Source organism: Salmo salar, chromosome 24 (assembly GCF_965601325.2).
Source record: "Salmo salar chromosome 24, fSalSal1, whole genome shotgun sequence".
NCBI classification, from domain to species: domain Eukaryota; kingdom Metazoa; phylum Chordata; class Actinopteri; order Salmoniformes; family Salmonidae; genus Salmo; species Salmo salar.
Window position 1 is genome coordinate 47,145,967 of NC_138314.1, and position 27,991 is coordinate 47,173,957.

General features: G+C 43.2%; 2 protein-coding genes across 4 annotated transcripts in view; both read right to left on the reverse strand.

The window, feature by feature from the left end:
- Positions 1–2,169: 2,169 nt before the first annotated feature.
- LOC100136466 (follistatin) lies at positions 2,170–14,506 on the reverse strand. Of its 3 annotated transcripts, none has more exons than XM_014172715.3 (6): positions 14,299–14,506; positions 12,543–12,734; positions 12,094–12,312; positions 11,524–11,748; positions 7,228–7,458; positions 2,170–3,980 (listed from the first exon to the last, which is right to left on the reverse strand). In XM_014172715.3, exons 1-6 carry the CDS (start codon positions 14,384–14,386, stop codon positions 3,874–3,876), a joined length of 1,062 nt encoding a protein of 353 aa, XP_014028190.1. In that variant the 5' UTR covers positions 14,387–14,506; the 3' UTR covers positions 2,170–3,873.
- Positions 14,507–17,016: 2,510 nt separating this feature from the next.
- Positions 17,017–27,991, reverse strand: part of LOC106585965 (integrin alpha-2) — a 50,660-nt gene continuing 39,685 nt past the window's right edge. The window contains exons 27-28 of the mRNA XM_082968773.1: positions 20,338–20,454; positions 17,017–18,233 (exon numbers count right to left, since the gene is read on the reverse strand). Coding sequence (XP_082824899.1) covers positions 18,153–18,233; positions 20,338–20,454 — 198 coding nt within the window. The 3' untranslated portion in view covers positions 17,017–18,152. The remainder of the gene's footprint in view (positions 18,234–20,337; positions 20,455–27,991) is intronic.

Genomic DNA, 27,991 nt, shown 5'->3' on the forward strand with positions numbered 1-27,991 from the left:
TGTTGACGCTATAGACATATAATCCATAGAAGGGTTATGTAACCTCTAGCCCTTGCCTGTTAAACTCATGGGAACACTTGCAATGGCTGCCAGTCCTGACTTGAATGGGAATTTCCGTCTATCGATTATTTTTCTATGTTTGGTTGCGGTTGTCTGTTTGTCTTTTGCAAATTTCAAAATACAATCACGGGACAAACGTACAATTTGGATAGCAAATGCCTACAACTGAAAAGAGAAGACTAATCTGTAGATTTAAAAAAAAATCCTAATCCAGCCCGGTTCGACTCCGTTTCACACAGACACACAGTACCATTCAAAAGTTTCAGAACACCTACTCATTCAAGGGTTTTTCTTTATTTTATTTTTTTACTATTTCCTACATTGTAGAATAATAGTGAAGACATCAAAACTATGAGCGTGCAAAGCTGTCATCAAGGCAAAGGGTGGCTTTTTGAATAATCTCAAATATAAAATGTCTTTTGATTTGTTAAAACACTCTTTTGGTTACTACATTATTCCATATGTGTAATTTCATAGTTTTGATTACTTCACGATTATTCTACTATGTAGAAAATAGTAAAAATAAAGAAAAACCCTTGAATGAGTAGGTGTATCCAAACTGTTGACTGGTACTGTAAATATAATGTATTAAATAAATTGAATAAAAATATAAACCCAACATGTAAAGTGGTGGTCTCATGGTTCATGAGCTGAAATAAAAGATCCCAGAAATATTCCATTTCTACAAAAAGCTTTTTTCTCTCAATATTTAGTGCACAAATTTGTTTACATCCTTGTTAGTGAGCATTTCTCCTTTGCCAAGATAATCCATCCACCTGACAGGTGATGAATGAGTCGGTGTTCTAGAACCTTTGACCGGTCGTGTAAATCAAGTCCTGTACACTTTATACCTTTTACTTTTTACCTTACCTTACCTTTTATCTCCTTAACGAAGAGAGAGTCTCTGAGTGCTATTCCAGGATCAGGTCCCCCCCCCTATCCATGTAGTCATATTCATTATGATCTAAAAGGCAAAACAGATCCTATATCAAGATCAGCACTCCTACTCTGAGATGCTTAATGAATATGGGCCCCCAATCATGGGATATTTATTACACAAAGAAGAAGGAGGAGGAGACTGGAAACTTCATTAAATAGTACCCGCAAAACACCAGTCTCAACGTCAACAATGAAGACGCCTTCTATGCAGAGTTGCAAAGAAACACCCATATCTCAGACTGGCCAATAAAAATAAAATATTAAGATGGGCAAAAGAACACAGACACTGTACAGAGGAACTCTGCCTAGATGGTCAGCATCCCGGAGTCGCCTCTTCACTGTTGACGTTGAGACTGGTGTTTTGTGGGTACTATTTAATGAAGCTGCCAGTTGAGGACTTGTGAGGCGTCTGTTTCTCAAACTAGACACTCTAATGTACTTCTCCCCTTGCTCAGTTGTGCACCGGGGCCTCCCACTCCTCTTTCTATTCTGGTTAGAGCCAGTTTGCGCTGTTCTATGAAGGGAGTAGTACACAGCGTTGAACGAGATCTTCAGTTTCTTGTCAATTTCTTGCATGGAATAGCCTTCATTTCTCAGAACAAGAATAGACTGACAAGTTTCAGAAGAAAGGTCTTTGTTTCTGGCCATTTTAAACCTGTAATCGAACCCACAAATGCTGATGCTCCAGATACTCAACTAGTCTAAAGAAGGCCAGTTTTATTCCTTCTTTAATCAGAACAACAGTTTTCAGCTGTGCTAACATAATTGCAAAAGGGTTTTCTAATGATCAATTAGCCTTTTAAAGTGCCATTGGAACACAGGAGTGATGGTTGTCGATAATGGGCCTCTGTACGCCTATGTAGATATTCCATAAAACAAATCAGCCGTTTCCAGCTACAGTAGTCATTCACAACATTAACAATGTCTACACTGTATTTCTGATCAATTTGATGTTATTTTAATGGACAATTTTTTTTCAACTATTCTTTCAAAAACAAGGACATTTCTAAGTGACCCCAAACGTTTGGAAAGGTTGTGTAAATATCTAATATGATGAATGATTTGGTAGAAGACGTAGTTGTTTTGGTATCATTGGCTGAAAAATATCTAATGATTGTCATCACAAAACCCTTTGATTTAGACTCCAGTGATCAGTAAATACAAAACATATGGGAACATTATATTTTATTGTTTCACTCTTTTCATATCTGTACAAATACCATCACACTTTGTATGTACATATGACATTTACATTAAAAAAAAAAATACAAAACTATATACTTCTAATTGTATTTCTCTTGTGATGTTTGAAAATAAAAAAAAAAATGCATTCTGACAACAACAACAGCATTGCCAGTGGAAACAAAGCAAAGCGATATGTTCGATATGCTAATATAAGTACTTCTCTGTAGCCTCCTAGTCAGGTGATATCTGCAAGAGCAATATTGAACAAAACATTGGCAGCACATAAAATTTGTTCACGGCACATTTTTTTTTCTCTGACAAAATCAAGTGTTGTCCCAAAAAAAAATTAAAAAAAATAAAACATATATTTTCTAACATGTAAAATATAAAAATACTACTACTGAGTGACATCTGGGTTAGACATAACATCTCCATTGGGAAAGTAGCCTAACTTCCAGAACTCATGCTGGACTAATGTCACCATATCCTAGGTGCCAGGTGGCTTCTGCTCTTCTGCCAACTCGTATAATTGTCAATAGCTTGGCAATGAAGGAGTAAGGCAAAAGATCTGGGGACCAGGGGCTACCAGCTATAACCACGTTGCACCATACATACAAAGCACCGTTACACTGCAGAACCATTGACAGAATCCCTTTGGCCAGTTATAATGAGGTGTAAACAAGACATTTCTGTATATAAACGATTGACAGATAAGATAGATAACCCATAAATAAACACATAGTAGGTTAAACATGCATCAATGTGTGAATGATAAACATCTGTGATAATAAAGATATGTGAAAGTGAGAAAGCATTTTTTTTTTTTTTTTTTTTTTACAGCTCAGGGAAGAATGATGCCATTTACAGAAAGAAGATGGATACTTTACTTAATAAATAACACTGCTTCTCTTTGGACAAATATATTTCTTCATAATATAAAAATAATGAAAAATAAAAAGAACCATGATAAAAACGGGTGGTAACAATAACATGGTTGATAGTAAGTACAGTGTAACTGTATAAATTATAAAAACACAAACCAAATGTATAAATAAAACATCTAGAACTGAACTAAATGTATACCTTTTGTCTCTTTAAAAAATATATAAGAATACACATATGGACTGTACAGTATGAACATGCTTCCAGGCCATAGGACTGTCCCTATTGCAGACCAGGCAGGCAGATAGATGGACAGTCTATCCAACCAATAAGGAGGGGAGGAAGACTATCCACCAATGAGGAGGACAGGTGGATATGATAGACAGCCTATCCATCCAATAAGGAGGACAGGTGGATATGATAGACAGCCTATCCATCCAATAAGGAGGACAGGTAATTATGATAGACAGCCTATCCATCCAATAAGGAGGACAGGTGGATATGATAGACAGCCTATCCATCCAATAAGGAGGACAGGCGGATATGATAGACAGCCTATCCATCCAATAAGGAGGACAGGTGGATATGATAGACAGCCTATCCATCCAATAAGGAGGACAGGCGGATATGATAGACAGCCTATCCATCCAATAAGGAGGACAGGCGGATATGATAGACAGCCTATCCATCCAATAAGGAGGACAGGTGGATATGATAGACAGCCTATCCATCCAATAAGGAGGACAGGCGGATATGATAGACAGCCTATCCATCCAATAAGGAGGACAGGCGGATATGATAGACAGCCTATCCATCCAATAAGGAGGACAGGTGGATATAAATCGTGTAGTCCTGATCTTCCTGCTCCTCCTCCTCCTCCTCCTCCTCCTCTTCCTCCGGGGCTTCTGTAATGGCTAGATGGGAGAATATATGGTAGCTGTTGTATAAATAAGGACCACAACAGCAATGTAGCAGAATAATATTTACTTAACGTTCTCAAAAGCCCCATATCCCTCCATGAAGCCCCATATCCCTCCATGAAGCCCCATATCCCTCCATGAAGCCCCATATCTTTCCATGAAGCCCCATATCCCTCCATGAAGCCCCGTATAGCCTTTTGGTGATGTTATGTTTCAGGGCTGAGAGGGGACTTGGCACTGAGTCATCCATCCCATAATGATGAATCGTGGTTTACATAATCTAAGGTCTAGGAAGTCAGGGCTATGACAGCAGAGCAGGGGGTGACGCAGGGTGGGGATGGGAGTGTGCGGGGCGATCTGAGGGTTGAAAGGTCTTTTTTTGGCAGCAGAATCCTGAAAGCAGACAGTCAGACACACAACAGCTCTTGTTTATGTTGTAGTGTTTTGCTGGTTTCGTTCTCATTTTTCTTTATGTCTCCGTTTTGTCTCAGACACAGTACAGTTGCTGCCATTGGGCGGAGAGTCTATGTGTCGCAGCAGTTTGACCTATGACCTCTACCAAGCAGGTCATGAGCCAAGCCAACGAATAGCACAGCTTTGAGGTATTTTCCACTGAATATTTTTTTTGGGGGGGGGTGGGGGGAATTGGAAAATAAAAAAGCAACACAGGGAAGAGTGACAGACAGTCCCTCATCATCCAATCCAAATGGATCTGCGTGTTTGTTAGGCAACAACACATTCACCACAATTAGCACACAGAGAAGTCAATGCATATAGATAGTTGACATGTTAATTGACTACTGGCAGACAGAGAGAGAGAGACTGAGGCGAAGTAAGAGAGCTGATTCTTCAATTCCAATTCAATTCCTTTCAATTCAGGAAGCACACTGACATTCCAATTCCCATTCACTTCAATGTTTTTCAATTAAGAACATTGGGAATTAGAATTGAGTTAATTTTCTTAATTGACTGGAATTCTAATGGATTTGACCCCAACCATGGCGTCTTCTGCTTATTATCTGCAAATTGTAAAAGTGCCACTTTCCTCTGCCCCATGAGGTGATCATGACATTGGTCCCTTTTTGGAGTTGTACTCCACACATTCTTTAAGTTACATTTACATTTAGGTAGTCAGTCAGACCATATAATAGTGTAGTGGAGGAAATCCTGATTTATTCATCGTGATGAAAATTAAATGAAATCATCAGACAATCTAGTGACTTGGCATGTAACTCGTATCCTTTTCTTGAGGCTATTTTATGGCAAGTAGCCTCAGTTTAGTGAGTACATTATTTAAGGAGGAATGGCTCAAAGTACCGGTAGAAATAGGTAGTCTACATGTTAAGGTTCACCTTAAATAATCTTAGCTATAATGGCACCAACGTCGCAATCACCTTATGCATATATATGAATGTATGTAACTGTTTACATTCTGACTCTATATTAAATGTTAGCAAAGCGGTGTGTGTTTTCATTCTGACTCTATATTACATGTTAGCAGAGTGGTGTATGCCAATACAGTGCATTTTGAATTACTGATTGATTACAGCCCAAAAAATAAATAAAAAATGTAAATACATGATTAATATATAATTAGCAATGTGACCATGGAATTTACAAGCTGTAAAGATATGACCATTATGTGGCTGTCTAGAAGAAGAAGAAAAAAAATATTTATAAAAACTATAATATTGAAATAAAACTGCATCAAAATTAAAGTAACTGTCCAGTGTTTAAAGATTTCTATGAAATACGACCTATAATTAATTAATTACAATATGAGTGAAGTCATTTTACTTCCCCCAAAAAGTTTAGAAATATGTTAAAAAAGTAGATGTTCTGTGTTGGAATGTTGTGGGGCGTACCCCAACAACAGAATGGTGTGGGCGTATACTGGTCATTAAAAATATTAACGCGAGCAGACAGCTGATTGGCTAGCTCATCCTCCTCAGGAGTATGACGTCACACTCTGTGAGGAAATAGTAAGCAATTTTAAAACAGTCAGTTTGAGACAAGTTTTAGGTGGCTTTTTATTTATTTTTTAAGTGTTTTATCTCAAATTTATGCTTTGGGAAAATAAGCGTGTAGGATGAGTCAACAACATCATTTTCGTATGAGGTAACAGAATATTAACTTTTAAAAGTGAGATTTTTACTAGACAGTTACTTTAAGGCAACCTACTAGAGTACAGCAGATTACTATGGGATCTCTATGACCACTAACTCATCTAGACTTGAAATACAATTAATGTTTTAATTGCAAAAGTTAGTCTCCATAAATGCTTGTTAGTGTAATGACGTTAGCATATAATCTCAACAACTTCCAAGAAATGGTTTTCTTTTGAACTATCTTTACCTGTTGAAATATTTTGTTTATTCACTTTTTTTCTTTATTCTTTTTTATTTTTTCTTTGCTGAAAAAAAAATGCTGAAAAGTTATAGAAGCAGGCAACACAGACGAAATCATGCAAGTTCTCTCTTCTCAAGTCCTTTCAGATGTGTAAGCTGAGCTATGCAGGGGAGGTGGGTGGGTGGGCAGGGAGGTGGGTGGGTGGGTGGGTGGGCAGGGAGGTGGAGGGTGGGTGGGCAGGGAGGTGGGGGGTGGGTGGGTGGGCAGGGAGGTGGGTGGGTGGGTGGGCAGGGAGGTGGGTGGGTGGGCAGGGAGGTGGGTGGGTGGGCAGGGAGGTGGGGGGTGGGTGGGCAGGGAGGTGGGGGGTGGGTGGGTGGGCAGGGAGGTGGGTGGGTGGGTGGGCAGGGAGGTGGGTGGGTGGGCAGGGAGGTGGGTGGGTGGGCAGGGAGGTGGGGGGTGGGCAGGGAGGTGGGGGGTTGCAGGGGAGGGGGCTCAAGAAGAGTCAGGGGTGACTTGGTGTCAGAGGGATTGGCGTCAGCAAGGATTGGTGTCAGAGAAGACTGGGTGTCAGGGAGGGATTGGTGTCAGGATGGGATTGGTGTCATGGAGGGATTGGTGTCATGGAGGGATTGGTGTCAGGGAGGGATTGGTGTCAGGGAGGGATTGGTGTCAGGGGAGGATTGGTGTCAGGGAGGGATTGGTGTCAGGGGAGGATTGGTGTCAGGGAGGGATTGGTGTCAGGGAGGGATTGGTGTCAGGGAGGGATTGGTGTCACGGAAGGATTGGTGTCACGGAAGGATTGGTGTCACGGAAGGATTGGTGTCAGGGTGGGGGGGGGGGATTGTTGTTGGGAAAGAACATGGAATTGTCTCGCTCGGTCGTGATTACTTACAGTTGCAAGATCCTGAATGCTTAACCTCCAGGAGTGTTCCCAGAGAGCAGGCAGTCTGCTTCATAACACACTCTGAGGGGTAGGTGGTGTTGTCGCTGGCGCAAACCGCCTCGTCCGTCCGGCTCTCCGAACACGCCTCCTCACAGAGGGAGCAGCGACCTCGGCTCATCCTGGCGTCCCACAGACACTTCTTCCCTGCGCTGCACTGGATGTCCTCGCACGACTTGGCCTCTGGAACCAGAGAGAGGAGAGGAGAAGAAAGACAGAACTTATCAGGGTGACGTATCGTTGGTGCTGCTTGGCATATAACCATGAAACCGTAAGGGTTAACGAGTCATGTCCTATGTTCAAGTATCCATGTAGTAGGGAGGGAAAAGCTTCCCAGGAAAACACCCCGGCTGTGGTGTGGGAGATGTTGCCAACTTCTAAACAGCAGCAACTACAAAGTAGTGCCAGCCTTGTATACTGAAATGGACCTCCAAAGCAAATGGAGACTCTCTGCTCTGAGAACCTCAATTTATGTTGAATGTTGGCAGAGTGGACACAAAAAGTACTGAAATGTTGGCAAAGTGAAGCAGCCTATGATGTACAGCCTACATTCAGACAATATTGTTTCAGATCACTGTATTTGTCCTATTGTACACATGGTTTAAAGTACATTTGACAGAAACATACCTAACCTCTACCTCTAGATCTCTGTGGAAAACACTTCAAACACAGAGCAATCAAAACAACCAATAATTGGGTAAAATATCAGGATTGGGCTGCCTCCGTAAAGTTAAATATCAGGATTGGGCTGCCTCCGTAAAGTTAAATATCAGGATTGGGCTGCCTCCGTAAAGTTAAATATCAGGATTGGGCTGCCTCCGTAAAGTTAAATATCAGGATTGGGCTGCCTCTGTAAAGTTAAATATCAGGATTGGGCTGCCTCCGTAAAGTTAAATATCAGGATTGGGCTGCCTCCGTAAAGTTAAATATCAGGATTGGGCTGCCTCTGTAAAGTTAAATATCAGGATTGGGCTGCCTCTGTAAAGTTAAATATCAGGATTGGGCTGCCTCTGTAAAGTTAATCTTAGAGGTTTGGACAGGTTTAAGCCATATGGTTAAGTGTCTAGGGGGTATTGTCTAGGGGGTAGTGTCTATAGGGTAGTGTCTAGGGGGTAGTGTCTAGGGGTTAGTGTCTATAGGGTAGTGTCTATAGGGTAGTGTCTAGGGGGTAGTGTCTATAGGGTAGTGTCTAGGGGGTAGTGTCTAGGGGTTAGTGTCTAGGGGGTAGTGTCTAGGGGGTATTGTCTAGGGGGTAGTGTCTAGGGGGTAGTGTCTAGGTTGTAGTGTCTAGGTTGTAGTGTCTAGGGGGTAGTGTCTATAGGGTAGTGTCTAGGGGGTAGTGTCTAGGGGATAGTGTCTAGGGGATAGTGTCTAGGGGTAGTGTCTAGGGGGTAGTGTCTAGGGGGTAGTGTCTATAGGGTAGTGTCTATAGGGTAGTGTCTAGGGGGTAGTGTCTACAGGGTAGTGTCTAGGGGGTAGTGTCTATAGGGTAGTGTCTAGGGGGTAGTGTCTATAGGGTAGTGTCTAGGGGGTAGTGTCTAGGGGGTAGTGTCTATGGGGTAGTGTCTAGGGGGTAGTGTCTATATGGTAGTGTCTATGGGGTAGTGTCTAGGGGGTAGTGTCTAGGGGGTAGTGTCTAGGGGGTAGTGTCTATAGGGTAGTGTCTATATGGTAGTGTCTATAGGGTAGTGTCTAGGGGGTAGTGTCTAGGGGGTAGTGTCTATAGGGTATAGGGTAGTGTCTAGGGGGTAGTGTCTATAGGGTAGTGTCTAGGGGGTAGTGTCTAGGGGGTAGTGTCTATAGGGTAGTGTCTAGGGGGTAGTGTCTAGGGGGTAGTGTCTATGGGGTAGTGTCTAGGGGGTAGTGTCTAGGGGGTAGTGTCTATAGGGTAGTATCTAGAGGGTAGTGTCTATAGGGTAGTGTCTATAGGGTAGTGTCTAGGGGGTAGTGTCTAGGGGGTAGTGTCTAGGGGGTAGTGTCTATAGGGTAGTGTCTAGGGGGTAGTGTCTAGGGGGTAGTGTCTAGGGGATAGTATCTATAGGGGAGTGTCTATAGGGTAGTGTCTAGGGGGTAGTGTCTAGGGGTTGGTGTCTATAGGGTAGTGTCTAGGGGGTAGTGTCTAGGGGGTAGTGTCTACAGGGTAGTGTCTATAGGATAGGGTCTATAGGGTAGTGTCTATAGGGTAGTGTCTAGGGGGAAGTGTCCATAGGGTATAGGGTAGTGTCTAGGGGGTAGTGTCTATAGGATAGGGTCTATAGGGTAGGGTCTAGACCAGGGTTGGGCAACTCCTTTACACAGCTGATTAGTCAAATTGCTTTCTAAACGGAAGATCATGATTAGGTGATTATTGGAGTCAGGTGTGTTAGCTGGGAAACCAATCAGACCATCGAGGAATGGAATCACCTACCCCTGGTCTAGGGGGTAGTGTCTAGGGGTAGGGGCTAGAGGGTTGTTTTTGCACAGACCTACTATGCTGTCTCCTATGTATAAGTCTACTTACCGATGTTCGCAGGAGACAATACTGACTGATGTTCCCAATACTTACCGATGTTCCCAATACTGACCGATGTTCCCAGGAGACAATACTGACCGATGTTCCCAGGATACAATACTGACTGATGTTCCCAATACTGACCGATGTTCCCAATACTGACCGATGTTCCCAGGAGACAATACTGACCGATGTTCCCAATACTGACCAATGTTCCCAATACTGACCGATGTTCCCAGGAGACAATACTGACCGATGTTCCCAGGATACAATACTGACCGATGTTCCCAGGAGACAATACTGACTGATGTTCCCAGGATACAATACTGACCGATGTTCCCAGGATACAATACTGACTGATGTTCCCAGGATACAATACTGACCGATGTTCCCAGGAGACAATACTGACCGATGTTCCCAGGAGACAATACTGACCGATGTTCCCAGGAGACAATACTGACCGATGTTCCCAGGAGACAATACTGACCGATGTTCCCAGGATACAATGCTGACCGATGTTCCCAGGATACAATACTGACTGATGTTCCCAGGATACAATACTGACCGATGTTCCCAGGATACAATACTGACTGATGTTCCCAGGATACAATACTGACCGATGTTCCCAGGAGACAATACTGACCGATGTTCCCAGGAGACAATACTGACCGATGTTCCCAGGAGACAATACTGACCGATGTTCCCAGGAGACAATACTGACTGATGTTCCCAATACTGTCCGATGTTCCCAGGAGACAATACTGACTGATGTTCCCAATACTGACCGATGTTCCCAATACTGACCGATGTTCCCAATACTGACCGATGTTCCCAATACTGACCGATGTTCCCAAGATACAATACTGACCGATGTTCCCAGGATACAATACTGACTGATGTTCCCAGGAGACAATACTAACCGATGTTCCCAGGAGACAATACTGACCAATGTTCCCAGGAGACAATACTGACTGATGTTCCCAGGATACAATACTGACCGATGTTCCCAGGATACAATACTGACCGATGTTCCCAGGATACAATACTGACCGATGTTCCCAGGAGACAATACTGACCGATGTTCCCAGGAGACAATACTGACCGATGTTCCCAGGAGACAATACTGACCGATGTTCCCAGGATACAATACTGACCGATGTTCCCAGGAAACAATACTGACCGATGTTCCCAGGAGACAATACTGACCGATGTTCCCAATACTGACCGATGTTCCCAGGAGACAATACTGACCGATGTTCCCAGGAGACAATACTGACCGATGTTCCCAGGAGACAATACTGACCGATGTTCCCAGGAGACAATACTGACCGATGTTCCCAGGAGACAATACTGACCGATGTTCCCAGGAGACAATACTGACCGATGTTCCCAATACTGACCGATGTTCCCAGGAAACAATACTGACCGATGTTCCCAGGAGAGAATACTGACCGATGTTCCCAGGAGACAATACTGACCAATGTTCCCAGGAAACAATACTGACCAATGTTCCCAGGAGACAATACTTTCCGATGTTCCCAGGAGACAATACTGACCGATGTTCCCAATACTGACCGATGTTCCCAGGAAACAATACTGACCGATGTTCCCAGGAGAGAATACTGACCGATGTTCCCAGGAGACAATACTGACCAATGTTCCCAGGAAACAATACTGACCAATGTTCCCAGGAGACAATACTTTCCGATGTTCCCAGGAGACAATACTTTCCGATGTTCCCAGGAAACAATACTTACTGATGCATTTTCCCTGATATGCTACTCCTATGGATCTGCCCAGGAGACATGTCGCCCTCCTCAGATGGCATGCACTGGCATAGATGATCCCGTCGTTGCCACACAGGAACTGATCCGGTGACCTCTGTTCAGGGCAGATCCGATTACACATCACACAATATGCGTTATTTGTCTGGTCCACGACGCACGTGGAGCTTCCTGGGCATAAAACGTCACGGCAGGTCTCTGTCAGAACAAAAAGTAGTAAAAAAAAAATATGCAATGCTTAAATATCTGCAGAGTTAGAAACTAACCATGTCTATCCTCAGATGTCTGGTAGACACCTGCTGTGAATCAACCACTACTTCCTGTAATCAAAGACAATTCAATTGACCTTTAAAGGCCACTAACTACACACTATGCAAACACAGCAATGGAGCATTTTCTACGTGTGCGTCTCCAATTTTGGAATGCGCCGTGTTTGCTTGCATATGACCCTTTATCCAACATCAGACTGAATCCAATTGATAGTTGTATATGAATAATACGGGCTATGTTCTGTTTTACGCTTCGACCTGCTGGTTTACTTACTCTTGCATTTGCCCTGGTACTGCACTTCCAGGTCCAGATGGACTTTACATTTGGACTTGAGCAACGCACACTCGTCTTTGTATGTCTTTCCATCCGACCCGCAGACAGGTCCTTTCCAAGTGACATTGGAGCAGTCTGGCGCGCAGACACAGCGTGGCTTGCTTCTTCTGTTCATCTTGCATCTCTTTCCAGGTCCACAGTCCACGTTGTCGCACGTTTCTGGAGTGAAATAGATGTCGATGTTCTTCAATTATATTAAACATATGGAGAATAGCCATTGTTTAGATGCAATTAGGTTTAACGACAAAAATTCGTCTAATTTAGTTTCACTTACATTTAAACGAAGTTAAACATTGTCTTATCGGACATGCTTTCACTCTAAAAAACAGACCATGTGAAATACTACGAAGATATATTATATGCGCCATATCATATAAACATCCATGTACCTTTGCAGGGTATGCAGTTGGGTGCTCCGCCGTTAAAGATCATCCACCGGAACAACGTGCTGTTAGGTACGTCCTCCTCGGTCCATGACGTCCCCAGCCTCCCGCTTCTACAGCATTCCTCTCGGTTCATCCCCGGTACGTAGAGTACCTGGCACCTTCCGTTCTTCCCTTGCTGTAACCAGCAGTTACCAGCTGGAAACAAAACACAAATTAGTCCAGTCTTTTTTAAAAGTCAAGGAAGCCAATGCCGCTTTACTGACTAACCTGATCCAGACACAATACGTCAGTCAGTAAGACTCTCTCCTCTCGCTCGTATTTGGTCAGTCCCCCCCCCCCCCCCCCCCCTCCAATACCATGCAACAGTTTTAACACTTTCTTATTCAGTCACCAATAGATGTTCAATACTGACAGCTGGCCAGTAGGATACAGAATTGAAGAAAATACTGACCTTTAATAACTGAGATTTTATATTGATTTAAAATAGTGTTGAGTTCTCCATGTTCACAGAGCAAACAGTTGAACAATCTAGTTCTATTGCCTATCACATAATGGCACAAGTTATAACAGTCATCGAATTTATTCCTCTTGGCCACGTCCAGAACATAACTGTATTCTTGACATTCCTTCCTCTTGGCCACGTCCAGAACATAACTGTATTCTTGACATTTCTTCCTCTTGGCCACGTCCAGAACATAACTGTATTCTTGACATTCTTGATTGATTAACACTCGAACAGTAAAAACATGATCTTTACGAATACAGTAGTTGTATAAACTTTGTTCCAAATGTCTATGCGTCTCACACCACCGGTGAGACGCATCGGTCAAAGCGGTATTTAACGAATAGCTACCGAAAACAAGACTTTGCCGAAAGACACATAAGGGCACTAATAGGTTAGTAGTGATTTTGAAAATTTATTTTAGTATTTTTTTTTTTTTTAAGGGTGCACTTAAACCGCAGGTTATTGTTGACATTTATTTCGTTGGCAGAAAAGAGACCATTTCTGTTCTATGTTGTCAACTTTATGTATCATTATCAGCACCAACTTGTGTTTGTTTCTTATCAATGTAACGATGCTAAAAAGAAAAAGAGAGTACCGATCTCCATACGGCAAACATATCGTAAACCCTGCCCTTGTAGATATACAAGTAAACGTTTAGCAATATGTTTAGATAAATGACATTGTTACACGTCAAATAATATGCGGTCACAAATTTCAAACCACTAAATCTCTTGACTTGTACTCCAACTCGATCTCAGTTTGAGGTAAATGTATTATACAAGGCGCACTGCTATGACAATCAGTTATACTGTTACATTTTTTTCAAAGTATTTTATAAATGACTACTACTATGTTCGTTTTACGGAATGTTTTATACTGAGAGCTTCCACAAAGCATCAAACCTGCGGCATGAAATGAATCAGAAACAACAACAACACAATCATTCCATGTGGCTCGATTGTGTGAGTTACAAAATTATAACAATCAAATCACGTTCAAACTTTCTGGCACCTGTTTGGTTGACAGTCATTTTCTACGCGATCTGTCTAATAGTAGGCAACTTCAAACCAAATGGAAAGAATGTTGAAATGTACCTTTGAAAAGTGTGGAATTCTTGTCAATGTTCCAATTTACACCAAGACGCAGAACAACTAGGCTACACTGGTAAATCACGTTTTTTATTGTTTTTTTTTTTAATATAAAAAAAAACATGTTTTTTTTTTTATCGAAAGATTTGGAAAATAAATAACATACCTTGTACTTTTTGATCTTCCATGAAATGACAGAGCCATATCAATAGTAGAAGCATCCCGGGCTGGAGAGTCTGTAGCATCCTGAGCATGGTACTGGAGACGAAGTGAACAAGTGAACAAGGTATCGGGTATTGACACTAGCAGCTAAGCGAACGGAGTAAATCTGTTTTAAAGGTGGCAGTGAGTGCTGAATGACTGTCAGTCTGAGAATGCAGCGACTCTTTTTAAATCTAGAAGGGGTCTCGGGTCGTCTATCTGTGGTGGGCGGTCTTCTGGTCTGTAGGGGGGGGGGGGGGGGGGGTGGAAAAGGGATTTTTTTTTTTACATTACGCGTAAAACTTCTTTCAATTCTAAATCAGGTGATTTAGACTCAACTTTCTCTGTCAGCAGTTTGGTACAAGAACACACGATAGCAGATTATTAGTACACTTGCTTAATTGCTGTGGTGTAAATTTAACAATGAATAGCAGAGGACCAATTGGACGTGGATACATTGAGGTCGCAAATAAATTCATTTTCACGAAATACCAAAATCTTAAAGAATCTATCGTGTTTATTAATGTACTTTAACTGTTTATTTCAATGTGACCTCTTAATCATTTAAATAGGCTACATTTAATTCATTTATATTTTTGGGTGAGGATTTATTGATAGTTTATAGGTGTGATATAGCGATTATAAATGATATTGCTCCTTATATGAGCGGTTATGGCTATAGACTAAATACAAGTATTGGCCTATTAGGCAGCTATAAATTATTTATAATAGCGTACTAAAACTCTCTTTACTAACACTAGGTGTAATTATAATAGTAATAACACAAGCAGTAGCCTAATTGTAAAATATTGCTTGGCTAATATCAATATATCTGTATGTCCATATTTCATTCACATGTAACAGACAAGTCTATCAAGTGTGCGCACCGCCAATTCCCCAAACTTCAAATGACTTGGTGATAACAGAGTTTTTTTTTTTCTAAATTCCCCCCATCAGCTGCGGATGGAAGGTGTTAATCTTTTAATAAGAGTCCTCTATTGGAATGAATGACCTCTCTCGGTGCAGCATGACAATAATAGATTGCAGTGTACAGGGAGGGACGCTAAAATTAGAGGAAGCAGTTGTTTGGGTTTCTCTGTCAGGTCAAGCTGATAAATATAACTAACCCTGTTTCCGAAGAGGCTTCAGAGTGAAGGAGAGTATTACATTTCATTGAATGAAATAGTCTCTTGGCTAGACTAGACCGTCGACTCTCCTCCTCCACCCCCTCCAATGGAACACAGAACGGTCTTTACAGAGGTCCGCGGGCGACCTCTTCTGCAGACCGTCGGCGATACAACTGTCTTGGCAAGACAAGTGCAATGAGGGAAGTTTGCGGTTTGGCATTTGTCCTCTCAAGTTATACTCACATTTACAAGATAATAGAACATGAATTGTGTAATTACTCGATGTTCTAGGCCTAAGTATTTTCCCCCCGAAAAACACCGATACACGTTTAATTATTGGAATACTTGACACTGATATTTACCCATCGAAATTACATTCATGCGGAGGATTTGGATTGAGGGTCATTTGAGGTATCCAATTAAATATATTAAGTTTGAACTGATAATTGACTTTCGGATATTCTAGAAGGCTACTGAAACACAATTGAGTTTGTCCTACTTGATGGCGAGCGAAACATAACGATGTTATAATCATGGAAATCGGTTTAAAGTGTGATTTTGACAACACAACAACTCCTAGAACTTCTAACAATTTATTTCGGTTCACTGAGCTTTTTTTTTCTCTCTCTCTCTATCTCACACACACACACACACACACACACACACACACACACACACACACACACACACACACACACACACACACACACACACACACACACACACACACACACACACACACGTCTTTCCCAATGCGTCCATCCATCACTACTTGGGCAGCCATCTAAGAGAGCAAACGCTTTGCTATGTTTTCCCTAATATGATGTTGAAATCTGGTAGTCGGGCATCTATGTCCTTATTTAGTCTCAGCCTAGTTATCAGCAGAGCAATTCCAGAAATGGTGCTTCTAGCCTATGTTTGGATGCATTTTTGATGAAATGGAAATCACTAATTTAATAAAAAAATATATATAAACTCCATCACTATGCAATTACTATGGTATAAGAGTAACCTACAGCAGCCAATGTCACAGGAAGATCAAACAGATCATCAAGGACAACAACCACCTGAGCCACTGCCTGTTCACACCGCTACCAACCAGAAGGCGAGGTCAGTACAGGTGCATCAAAGCTGGGACCTGAGAGACTGAAAAACAGCTTCTATCTCAAGGCCATCAGACTATTAAATAGCCATCACTAGCACAGAAAGGCCAATGAAATCATTACTAGTCACTAGTCACTTTAATAATGTTTACATATCTTGCATTACTCATCTCATATGTATATATATATATATATATACTGTATTCTATACTATCTACTGTATCTTAGTCTATGTCGCTCTGACATTGATCTTCCATATATGTATATATTCTTAATTCCCTTCCTTTACTTACATTTGTGTGAAATTATGTTGTGAATTTGTTAGATATTACTTGTTAGATATTACTTGTTAGATATTGCTGCGCTGTCGGGAACTAGAAGCACAAGCATTTCGCTACACCCACAATAACATCTGCTAAACACGTGTATGTGACCAATAACATTTGATTTTGATTTGAACTTTATTTAAAATGTTAGGTAATTAAATACATAAGTTGGTAAAAATGTTAGGTAATTAAATACATAAGTTGGTAAAATGTTAGGTAATTAAATACATAAGTTGGTAAAATGTTAGGTAATTAAATACAGGAGTTGGTAAAAATGTTAGGTAATTAAATACATAAGTTGGTAAAAATGTTAGGTAATTAAATACAGAAGTTGGTAAAATGTTAGGTAAGTAAATACAGAAGTTGGTAAAATGTTAGGTAATTAAATACAGGAGTTGGTAAAATGTTAGGTAATTAAATACAGAAGTTGGTAAAATGTTAGGTAATTAAATACATAAGTTGGTAAAAATGTTAGGTAATTAAATACATAAGTTGGTAAAATGTTAGGTAATTAAATACAGAAGTTGGTCAAATGTTAGGTAATTAAATACAGGAGTTGGTAAAATGTTAGGTAATTAAATACAGGAGTTGGTAAAATGTTAGGTAATTAAATACAGGAGTTGGTAAAATGTTAGGTAATTAAATACAGGAGTTGGTAAAATGTTAGGTAATTAAATACAGAAGTTGGTAAAATGACATCTCACAACTTGGCGAATAAAAAACGCACACACCGCCAACATGATGTTCCTTTGAACTGTACTCATTATGGCGATATCTCTTATCACTTGTATTTCGGTATTTAAGAAATAAACGTAAAAATGCTAACATCTTTCTTACTTTTGAAAAAAAATAAAAAATCGTACAAATTTAAACTTTTTCCCCCTGATGAATAACTTACGACTACATCTATTCTGAAATAGTTCATCGTCCCCAGAAAAGGTATCCATAGTGTAATTATATTTCACAGGTTGAACTAGTTTATAGTAAAATAACTCTCATTGCATTTAGTCCAATTCAGTGCATTATAACTATGTAAACTGCTGCTGTACAATCCCATAGAGGACATTACAAACACAAATACATCAAAACCTTATCTGAACTGCTTATCAGTCCAGGACTATCGGCTTTAATCTTTGTCTGCTAAACCGGTTAGGCACATCCACCTCTCATGTGTCTCACTGCGAGGAACAATATGAGCAATGTCCTTATTTGATGTGTGTGTCCTTTGTCCTCTCTGTCTGTCTGTCTGTCTGTTTGTTCATCTCATGGCCCGTTCTCCTGAGGTTCCTCACTGTACTCTGTCCTCTCACGTAGCTGCTGGTACTTCCTCTTGAAGAAGCCAAACTGGAGACAAAGACAAATGAATAAAAAATAAATAAAAATTCGTCAGAAAATGTTAAAGTACACGATCTCATTAACTAAAGAAAAAAAAAACATATAAACCAAAAAAGGAAATTACAGATTTTCTTTAAAATTCTGATTGTGGCAGATCACACAGTGATCAATATCCTCAGTCCTAAGATATCCTCTTTTGATCAATATCTCTATTACATCCTATGAAAAAGACATCCTATACACATCACCTATACTGTACATCAGTACCAGAGTAGACAAGCTTATCTAGGATCAGGTCCCCCTCCCCCTCCGTCCATATAGTCATATTCATTATGATCTAGGATCAGGTCCCCTCCGTCCATATAGTCATATTCATTATGATCTAGGATCAGGTCCCCCTCCCCCTCCGTCCATATAGTCATGTTCATTATGATCTAGGATCAGGTCCCCCTCCCCTCCGTCCATATAGTCATATTCATTAGGATCTAGGATCAGGTCCCCCTCCCCTCCGTCCATATAGTCATATTCATTATGATCTAGGATCAGGTCCCCCTCCCCTCCGTCCATATAGTCATATTCATTATGATCTAGGATCAGGTCCCCCCCGTCCATATAGTCATATTCATTATGATCTAGGATCAGGTCCCCCCCGTCCATATAGTCATATTCATTATGATCTAGGATCAGGTCCCCTCCACCTCCGTCCATATAGTCATATTCATTATGATCTAGGATCAGGTCCCCCCCCCCCCTCCGTCCATATAGTCATATTCATTATGATCTAGGATCAGGTCCCCCTCCCCTCCGTCCATATAGTCATATTCATTATGATCTAGGATCAGGTCCACCCCCCTCCGTCCATATAGTCATATTCATTATGATCTAGGATCAGGTCCCCCCCGTCCATATAGTCATATTCATTATGATCTAGGATCAGGTCCACCCCCCTCCGTCCATATAGTAATATTCATTATGATCTAGGATCAGGTCCCCCCCCTGTCCATATAGTCATATTCATTATGATCTAGGATCAGGTCCCCCCCTGTCCATATAGTCATATTCATTATGATCTAGGATCAGGTCCCCTCCGTCCATATAGTCATATTCATTATGATCTAGGATCAGGTCCCCCCCTCCCCCTCCGTCCATATAGTCATATTCATTATGATCTAGGATCAGGTCCCCCTCCCCTCCGTCCATATAGTCATATTCATTATGATCTAGGATCAGGTCCCCTCCGTCCATATAGTCATATTCATTATGATCTAGGATCAGGTCCCCCTCCCCCTCCGTCCATATAGTCATGTTCATTATGATCTAGGATCAGGTCCCCCTCCCCTCCGTCCATATAGTCATATTCATTAGGATCTAGGATCAGGTCCCCCTCCCCTCCGTCCATATAGTCATATTCATTATGATCTAGGATCAGGTCCCCCTCCCCTCCGTCCATATAGTCATATTCATTATGATCTAGGATCAGGTCCCCCCCGTCCATATAGTCATATTCATTATGATCTAGGATCAGGTCCCCCCCTCCGTCCATATAGTCATATTCATTATGATCTAGGATCAGGTCCCCCCCTCCGTTCATATAGTCATGTTCATTATGATCTAGGATCAGGTCCCCCCCCCCCGTCCATATAGTCATATTCATTATGATCTAGGATCAGGTCCCCCCCTGTCCATATAGTCATATTCATTATAATCTAGGATCAGGTCCCCCCCCCCCCTGTCCATATAGTCATATTCATTATGATCTAGGATCAGGTCCCCCCCTCCGTCCATATAGTCATGTTCATTATGATCTAGGATCAGGTCCCCCCCCCCGTCCATATAGTCATATTCATTATGATCTAGGATCAGGTCCCCCCCTGTCCATATAGTCATATTCATTATAATCTAGGATCAGGTCCCCCCCCCCCCCCCCTGTCCATATAGTCATATTCATTATGATCTAGGATCAGGTCCCCCCCCTGTCCATATAGTCATATTCATTATGATCTAGGATCAGGTCCCCCCCTGTCCATATAGTCACATTATGATCTAAAAGGCTATACTGATCCTAGATCAGCACTCTTACTCTAAGACTGTGAATATGGGCCCTGATCCTCACCTTCCACAGCAGCCCCACCACCAGAGCCAGTAGGAGCAGTCCTCCGATCACACTGCCCACAATCACCCCCACAGGTACATCTGCTGTCTCCCCTGGTTTACTGACTGTTACCCCCACCTGGATGGGAGAGAGAAGGACATCACCTGACTTACTGACTGTCTCCCCCCACCTGGATGGGAGAGGTTAGAGAGATGGACATCACCTGACTTACAGACTGTTACCCCCCACCAGGATGGGAGAGGTTAGAGGGAAGAACATCACCTGACTTACAGACTGTTACCCCGCCCGACCAGGATGGGAGAGGTTAGAGGGAAGGACATCACCTGACTTACTGACTGTTACCCCCCACCTGGATGGGAGAGGTTAGAGGGGGCACACCGGACGACGACCCCTCACCGGGGGGGGTGGGGGGCCACCGGTTACTGACTGTTACCCCCACCTGGATGGGAGAGGTTAGAGAGAAGGACATCACCTGACTTACAGACTGTTACCCCCCACCTGGATGGGAGAGGTTAGAGGGAAGGACATCACCTGACTTACTGACTGTTACCCCCCACCTGGATGGGAGAGGTTAGAGGGAAGGACAACACCTGGTTTACTGACTGTTACCCCCCACCTGGATGGGAGAGAGAAGGACATCACCTGACTTACTGACTGTCTCCCCCCACCTGGATGGGAGAGGTTAGAGGGAAGGACAACACCTGACTTACAGACTGTTACCCCCCACCTGGATGGGAGAGGTTAGAGAGATGGACATCACCTGGTTTACTGACTGTTACCCCCCACCTGGATGGGAGAGGTTAGAGGGAAGGACAACACCTGGTTTACTGACTGTTACCCCCACCTGGATGGGAGAGGTTAGAGAGATGGACATCACCTGACTTACAGACTGTTACCCCCACCTGGATGGGAGAGGTTAGAGGGAAGGACATCACCTGACTTACTGACTGTTACCCCCACCTGGATGGGAGAGGTTAGAGAGAAGGACATCACCTGACTTACTGACTGTTACCCCCCACCTGGATGGGAGAGGTTAGAGGGAAGGACAACACCTGACTTACTGACTGTTACCCCCCACCTGGATGGGAGAGGTTAGAGGGAAGGACAACACCTGGTTTACTGACTGTTACCCCCCACCTGGATGGGAGAGGTTAGAGGGAAGGACATCACCTGACTTACAGACTGTTACCCCCACCTGGATGGGAGAGGTTAGAGGGAAGAACATCACCTGACTTACTGACTGTTACCCCCACCTGGATGGGAGAGGTTAGAGGGAAGGACAACACCTGACTTACTGACTGTTACCCCCCACCTGGATGGGAGAGGTTAGAGGGAAGGACAACACCTGACTTACTGACTGTCTCCCCCCACCTGGATGGGAGAGGTTAGAGGGAAGGACAACACCTGACTTACAGACTGTTACCCCCCACCTGGTTGGGAGAGGTTAGAGGGAAGGACAACACCTGGTTTACTGACTGTTACCCCCACCTGGATGGGAGAGGTTAGAGGGAAGGACAACACCTGGTTTACTGACTGTTACCCCCACCTGGATGGGAGAGGTTAGAGAGATGGACATCACCTGACTTACAGACTGTTACCCCCCACCTGGATGGGAGAGGTTAGAGGGAAGGACATCACCTGACTTACTGACTGTTACCCCTCACCTGGATGGGAGAGGTTAGAGGGAAGGACATCACCTGACTTACTGACTGTTACCCCCCACCTGGATGGGAGAGGTTAGAGGGAAGGACAACACCTGGTTTACTGACTGTCTCCCCCCACCTGGATGGGAGAGGGAACGACAACACCTGGTTTACTGACTGTTACCCCCACCTGGATGGGAGAGGTTAGAGGGAAGGACAACACCTGACTTACTGACTGTTACCCCACCTGGATGGGAGAGGTTAGAGAGATGGACAACACCTGACTTACTGACTGTTACCCCCACCTGGATGGGAGAGGTTAGAGGGAAGGACAACACCTGGTTTACTGACTGTTACCCCCACCTGGATGGGAGAGGTTAGAGAGATGGACATCACCTGACTTACAGACTGTTACCCCCACCTGGATGGGAGATGTTAGAGGGAAGAACATCACCTGACTTACTGACTGTTACCCCCCACCTGGATGGGAGAGGTTAGAGGGAAGGACATCACCTGACTTACTGACTGTCTCCCCCCACCTGGATGGGAGAGGTTAGAGGGAAGGACAACACCTGACTTACTGACTGTTACCCCCCACCTGGATGGGAGAGGTTAGAGGGAAGGACAACACCTGGTTTACTGACTGTCTCCCCCCACCTGGATGGGAGAGGTTAGAGGGAAGGACAACACCTGACTTACTGACTGTTACCCCTCACCTGGATGGGAGAGGTTAGAGGGAAGGACATCACCTGACTTACTGACTGTTACCCCCCACCTGGATGGGAGAGGTTAGAGAGAAGGACAACACCTGGTTTACTGACTGTTACCCCCCACCTGGATGGGAGAGGTTAGAGGGAAGGACAACACCTGACTTACAGACTGTTACCCCCACCTGGATGGGAGAGGTTAGAGGGAAGGACAACACCTGACTTACTGACTGTTACCCACCTGGATGGGAGAGGCTAGAGGGAAGGACAACACCTGGTTTACTGACTGTTACCCCTCACCTGGATGGGAGAGGTTAGAGGGAAGGACAACACCTGACTTACTGACTGTTACCCCTCACCTGGATGGGAGAGGTTAGAGGGAAGGACAACACCTGACTTACTGACTGTTACCCCCCACCTGGATGGGAGAGGTTAGAGGGAAGGACAACACCTGACTTACTGACTGTTACCCACCTGGATGGGAGAGGTTAGAGGGAAGGACAACACCTGACTTACTGACTGTCTCCCCCCACCTGGATGGGAGAGGGAACGACAACCGACAACAAAATCAGCTACTGACATCAGTTATTCCTACTGAAAGCAGTAACCACCTTGTTCAACCATGGAAAGATGTCTGGGAATATGGCCGAATATAAACAGTGTAGTTATTCCCTCCGCAAGGCAATAAAACAAGCGAAATATCACTATAGGGACAAAGTGGAGTCGCAATTCAACGGCTCAGACACAAGACGCATGTGGCAGGGTCTACAGGCAATCACGGACAACAAAAAGAAAACCAGCGACGTCACGAACGCCGACGTCATGCTTCTAGACAAACTAAACACTTTCTTTGCCCACTTTGAGGATAACACAGTGGCACCAACGCAGCCCGCTACCAAGGACTGTGCACTCTCGTTCTCTGTGGCTGATGTGAGTAAGACATTTAAACGTGTTAACCCTCACAAGGCTGCTGTCCCAGACGACATCCCTAACCGCGTCCTCAGAGCAATGCGCAGACCAGCTGACTGGTGTGTTTACGGACATATTCAATCGCTCTTTATCCCAGTCTGCTGTCCCCACATGCTTCAAGATGGCCACCATTGTTCCTGTACCCAAGAAGGCAAAGAAAGCTGAGCTAAATGACTATCGCCCCGTAGCACTCACTTCTGTCATCATGAAGTGCTTTGAAAGACTAGTCAAGGATCATATCACCTCCACCTTACCTGCCACCCTAGACCACTTCAATTTGCATACTGCCCCAACAGGTCCACAGACGATGCAATCGCCATCACACTGCACACTGCCCTATCCCATCTGGACAAAAGGAATACCTATGTAAGAATGCTGTTCATTGACTACAGCTCAGCATTCAACACCATAATACCCTCCAAGCTCATCATTAAGCTTGAGGCCCAGTGCAACTGGGTCATGGACTTTCTGACGGGCCGCCCCCAGGTGGTGAAGGTAGGAAACAACATCTCCACTTCGCTGATCCTCAACACTGAGGCCCCACAAAGGTGCGTTCTCAGCCCTCTCCTGTACTCCCTGTTCACCCATGACTGCGTGGCCATGCACACCTCCAACTCAATCATCAAGTTTGCAGACGACACAACAGTAGCGGGCTTGATTACCAACAACGAAGAGACAGCCTACAGGGAGGAGGTGAGGGAACTCAGAATGTGGTGTCAGGAAAACAACCTCTCACTCAAAGTCAACAAAACAAAGGAGATGATCATGGACTTCAGGAAACAGCAGAGGGAGCATGCCCCTATCCACATCAATGGGACAGTAGAGGAGAAGGTGGAAAGTTTTAAGTTCCACAGCATACACATCACAGACAAACTGAAATGGTCCACCCACACAGACAGTGTGGTGAAGGCACAACAGCGCCTCTTCAACCTCAGGAGGCTGAAGAAATGTGGCTTGTCACCTAAAACCCTCACAAATTTCTACAGATGCACAATCGAGAGCATCCTGTCGGGCTGTATCACCACCTGGTATAGCAACTGCACAGCGTCTAGGGTGTCAGGTAGGGTGGAGGTGATATGATCCTTGACTAGTCTCTCAAAGCACTTCATGATGACAGAAGTGAGTGCAATGGGGCGATAGTGATTTAGTTCAGTTACCTTAGCTTTCTTGGGAACAGAAACAATGGTGGCCATCTTGAAGCATGTGGGGACAACAGACTGTGATAGGGATTGATTGAATATATCCGTAAACACATCAGCCAGCTGGTCTGCGCATGCTCTGAGGATGCGGCTAGGGTTGCCATCTGGGCCGGCAGCCTTGCGAGGGTTAACACGTTTAAATGTTTTACTCACGTGTGCCACGGAGAAGGAGAGCCCACAGGCTTTGGTAGCGGGCCATCTCAGTGGAATGTCCTCAAAGTGAGCAAAGAAGTTGTTTAATTTTTCTGGGAGCAAGACTTTGATGTCCACGACGGGGTTGGTTTTCTTTTTGTAATACTTGGTTTTCTTTTTGTAATACTTCCATGGAGTCTTTTGTTAAGACATGTAGCTACCTAGCTAGCTAAACAATGGACCATAATCACAATGTTACACCCCTGCATGAATCTGCAGGTAGCTAACCAACCAGGTTCTATGGCTATAGCGAGTCAAGCAAATGTGTCTAAGATACGAAGATCATACACATGACGTTAGCTAGCGACCCAGCCAGCTAACGTTAGCTAGCTACCCAGCCAGCTAACGTTAGCTAGCTAAAAGTACACTTGAAATGACACCACTTTCTGTCAAAATTAGAACTGTGCAATATTCGAAATTGTAGCTAGGTAGACTGTCTTACCAGTATACATCATGGTTGTATAGGACGCGTCTCCTGTCTGATGCCATGCATGGTTGCCCTTAGTTTAACGATGTAATCCAGACTGGTGTTTTCTCCATCTCCTTATTTATAATTCTCAAATTCCACTGATTTCAAAACTTGGTCCTCCAGAAAGTGGAGAGTATACACGTAACGTTAGCTAGCGAGCTAGCCAGCTAACATTAGCTAGCTAACAGTACACTTTAACTTGACATTAGGTTTATGCACTTTTACTGCGCAATACATTTTTAAAAAGCCACGTTCGACAGGATTACCTAGACATGCTGACCAGCTCCAATAGACAAACGCGTGCTATATGGCAGACCAATCAAAACTCACCTCTCGGCATGTCCAGCCCACTCATTATCTCAGCCAATCATGGCTAGCGGGAAGGTTGCTCACTTTTTCTTTGGCTAAACCAACTAGGCTCCTAATTTAACACTTTTATTCACATTTACAGATGGCATACAAGTTAGATATTAATGCACATGATAGTTCACATGTTCAAGAAGACATTTATGGCAACAAAAAAAAACCATTTTGTTAAAAAAATATTTTTTTATGTTCAAACAGCTCTCCTGTAAAGTCGTGACTTGCGACATACGCCCAGTTTCCTGAATCGGGTCACAAATGTCTATGTTCTTCTAGGAAATGTTCTTGTTACTTACAACCTCATGCTAATTGCATTAGCATACAATAGCTCGACCGTCCCTCAGGGGGACCCCACGATCCTGTAGAGGTTTAACATCTGACAACCATGTGTATGTGACCAATATCATTTAATTTGATTTGCTGAAGAGCAGATACAACTTACACCAGCCAGGGAGGGAACTGACTGCCCTGGATAACAACGTTTGTTAACCTGTTATGGCTAGGGGGCAGTATTTTCACGGCTGGATAAAAAACGTACCCGATTTAATCTGGTTACTACTCCTGCCCAGTAACTAGAATATGCATATAATTATTGGCTTTGGATAGAAAACACCCTAAAGGTTCTAAAAGTGTTTGAATGGTGTCTGTCAGTATAACAGAACTCATATGGCAGGCAAAAACCTGAGAAGATTTCATGCAGGAAGTGGCCTGTCTGACAAGGTGTTGTTTTTCTTGTCTCTGTTTATTGAAGAGTGAGGATCTTAGCTGTCCCGTGACACTTCCTACGGCTGCCATAGGTTCTCAGAAGGTGGCAAAATACTGAATCGTGGCTTTACAGGCTCTGGCTGAAACAAAGTAGCGCGTTTGGGTAGTGGCTGGTTACAGTACTGTGAGACTCAGGCTCGTGCCCGCGTCGACCGAAAGCTTTGTTTTCTTTCCTCTGTTTAGCTAAATGGACATTCCCGGTCGGAATATTATCGCTTTTTTACGAGAAAATGGCATAAAAATGGATTTTAAACAGCGGTTGACATGCTTCGAAGTACGGTAATGGAATATTTAGATTTTTTTTGTCACGAATTGCGCCATGCACGCGACCCTGATTTACCATTTCGGATAGTGTCTGGGACGCACGATCAAAACGCCGCTATTCGGATATAACGATGGATTATTTTGGACCAAACCGACATTTGTTATTGAAGTAGCAGTCCTGGGAGTGCATTCTGACGAAGACAACAAAAGGTAATCAAACTTTTATAATAGTAAATCTGATATTGGTGAGTGCTAAACTTGCCGGGTGTCTAAATAGCTAGCCCGTGATGGCTGGGCTATGTACTTAGAATATTGCAAAATGTGCTTTCACCAAAAAGCTATTTTAAAATCGGACATATCGAGTGCATAGAGGAGTTCTGTATCTATAATTCTTAAAATAATTGTTATGCTTTTTGTGAACGTTTATCGTGAGTAATTTAGTAAATTGTTAGCAAATTCCCCGGAAGTTTGCGGGGGGTATGCTAGTTCTGAATGTCACATGCTAATGTAAAAAGCTGTTTTTTGATATAAATATGAACTTGATTGAACAAAACATGCATGTATTGTATAACATAATGTCCTAGGTGTGTCATCTGATGAAGATCATCAAAGGTTAGTGCTGCATTTAGCTGTCTTCTGGGTTTTTGTGACATTATATGCTAGCTTGAAAAATGGGTGTCTGATTATTTCTGGCTTGGTACTCTGCTGACATAATCTAATGTTTTGCTTTCGCTGTAAAGCCTTTTTGAAATCGGACAGTGTGGTTAGATAAAGGAGAGTCTTGTCTTTAAAATGCTGTGAAATAGTCATATGTTTGAAAAATTGAAGTTTTTGTATTTTTGAGGAATTTGTAATTCGCGCCACGCCTATCATTGGATATTGGAGCAGGTGTTCCGCTAGCGGAACGTCTAGATGTAAGAGGTTAAATGACTAAAAATGTAATGTCATGCAAATGAATGAAGGGCAGTGCAACACAACCACAGACATGAGAGAGAGAGACAGACCCAACTGCTGGTGTTGCTGCCATTCGTCTGTTGACCAGTAGAGGTCCCAGTAGGCAACACAACCACAGACATGAGGTTG

Bases quoted from the DNA above. Each gene is read 5' to 3' on its own strand.
- LOC100136466 (XM_014172715.3), bottom strand. From the start codon at position 14,386: ATGCTCAGGATGCTACAGACTCTCCAGCCCGGGATGCTTCTACTATTG. The intron at 12,735-14,298 runs GTATGTTATTTA...TTTTGTTTCCAG, and splicing joins GGAAGATCAAAAAGTACAAG to CTGGTAACTGCTGGTTACAG. The intron at 7,459-11,523 runs GTAAGTATTGTT...CTCTGGTTCCAG, and splicing joins ATATCAGGGAAAATGCATCA to AGGCCAAGTCGTGCGAGGAC.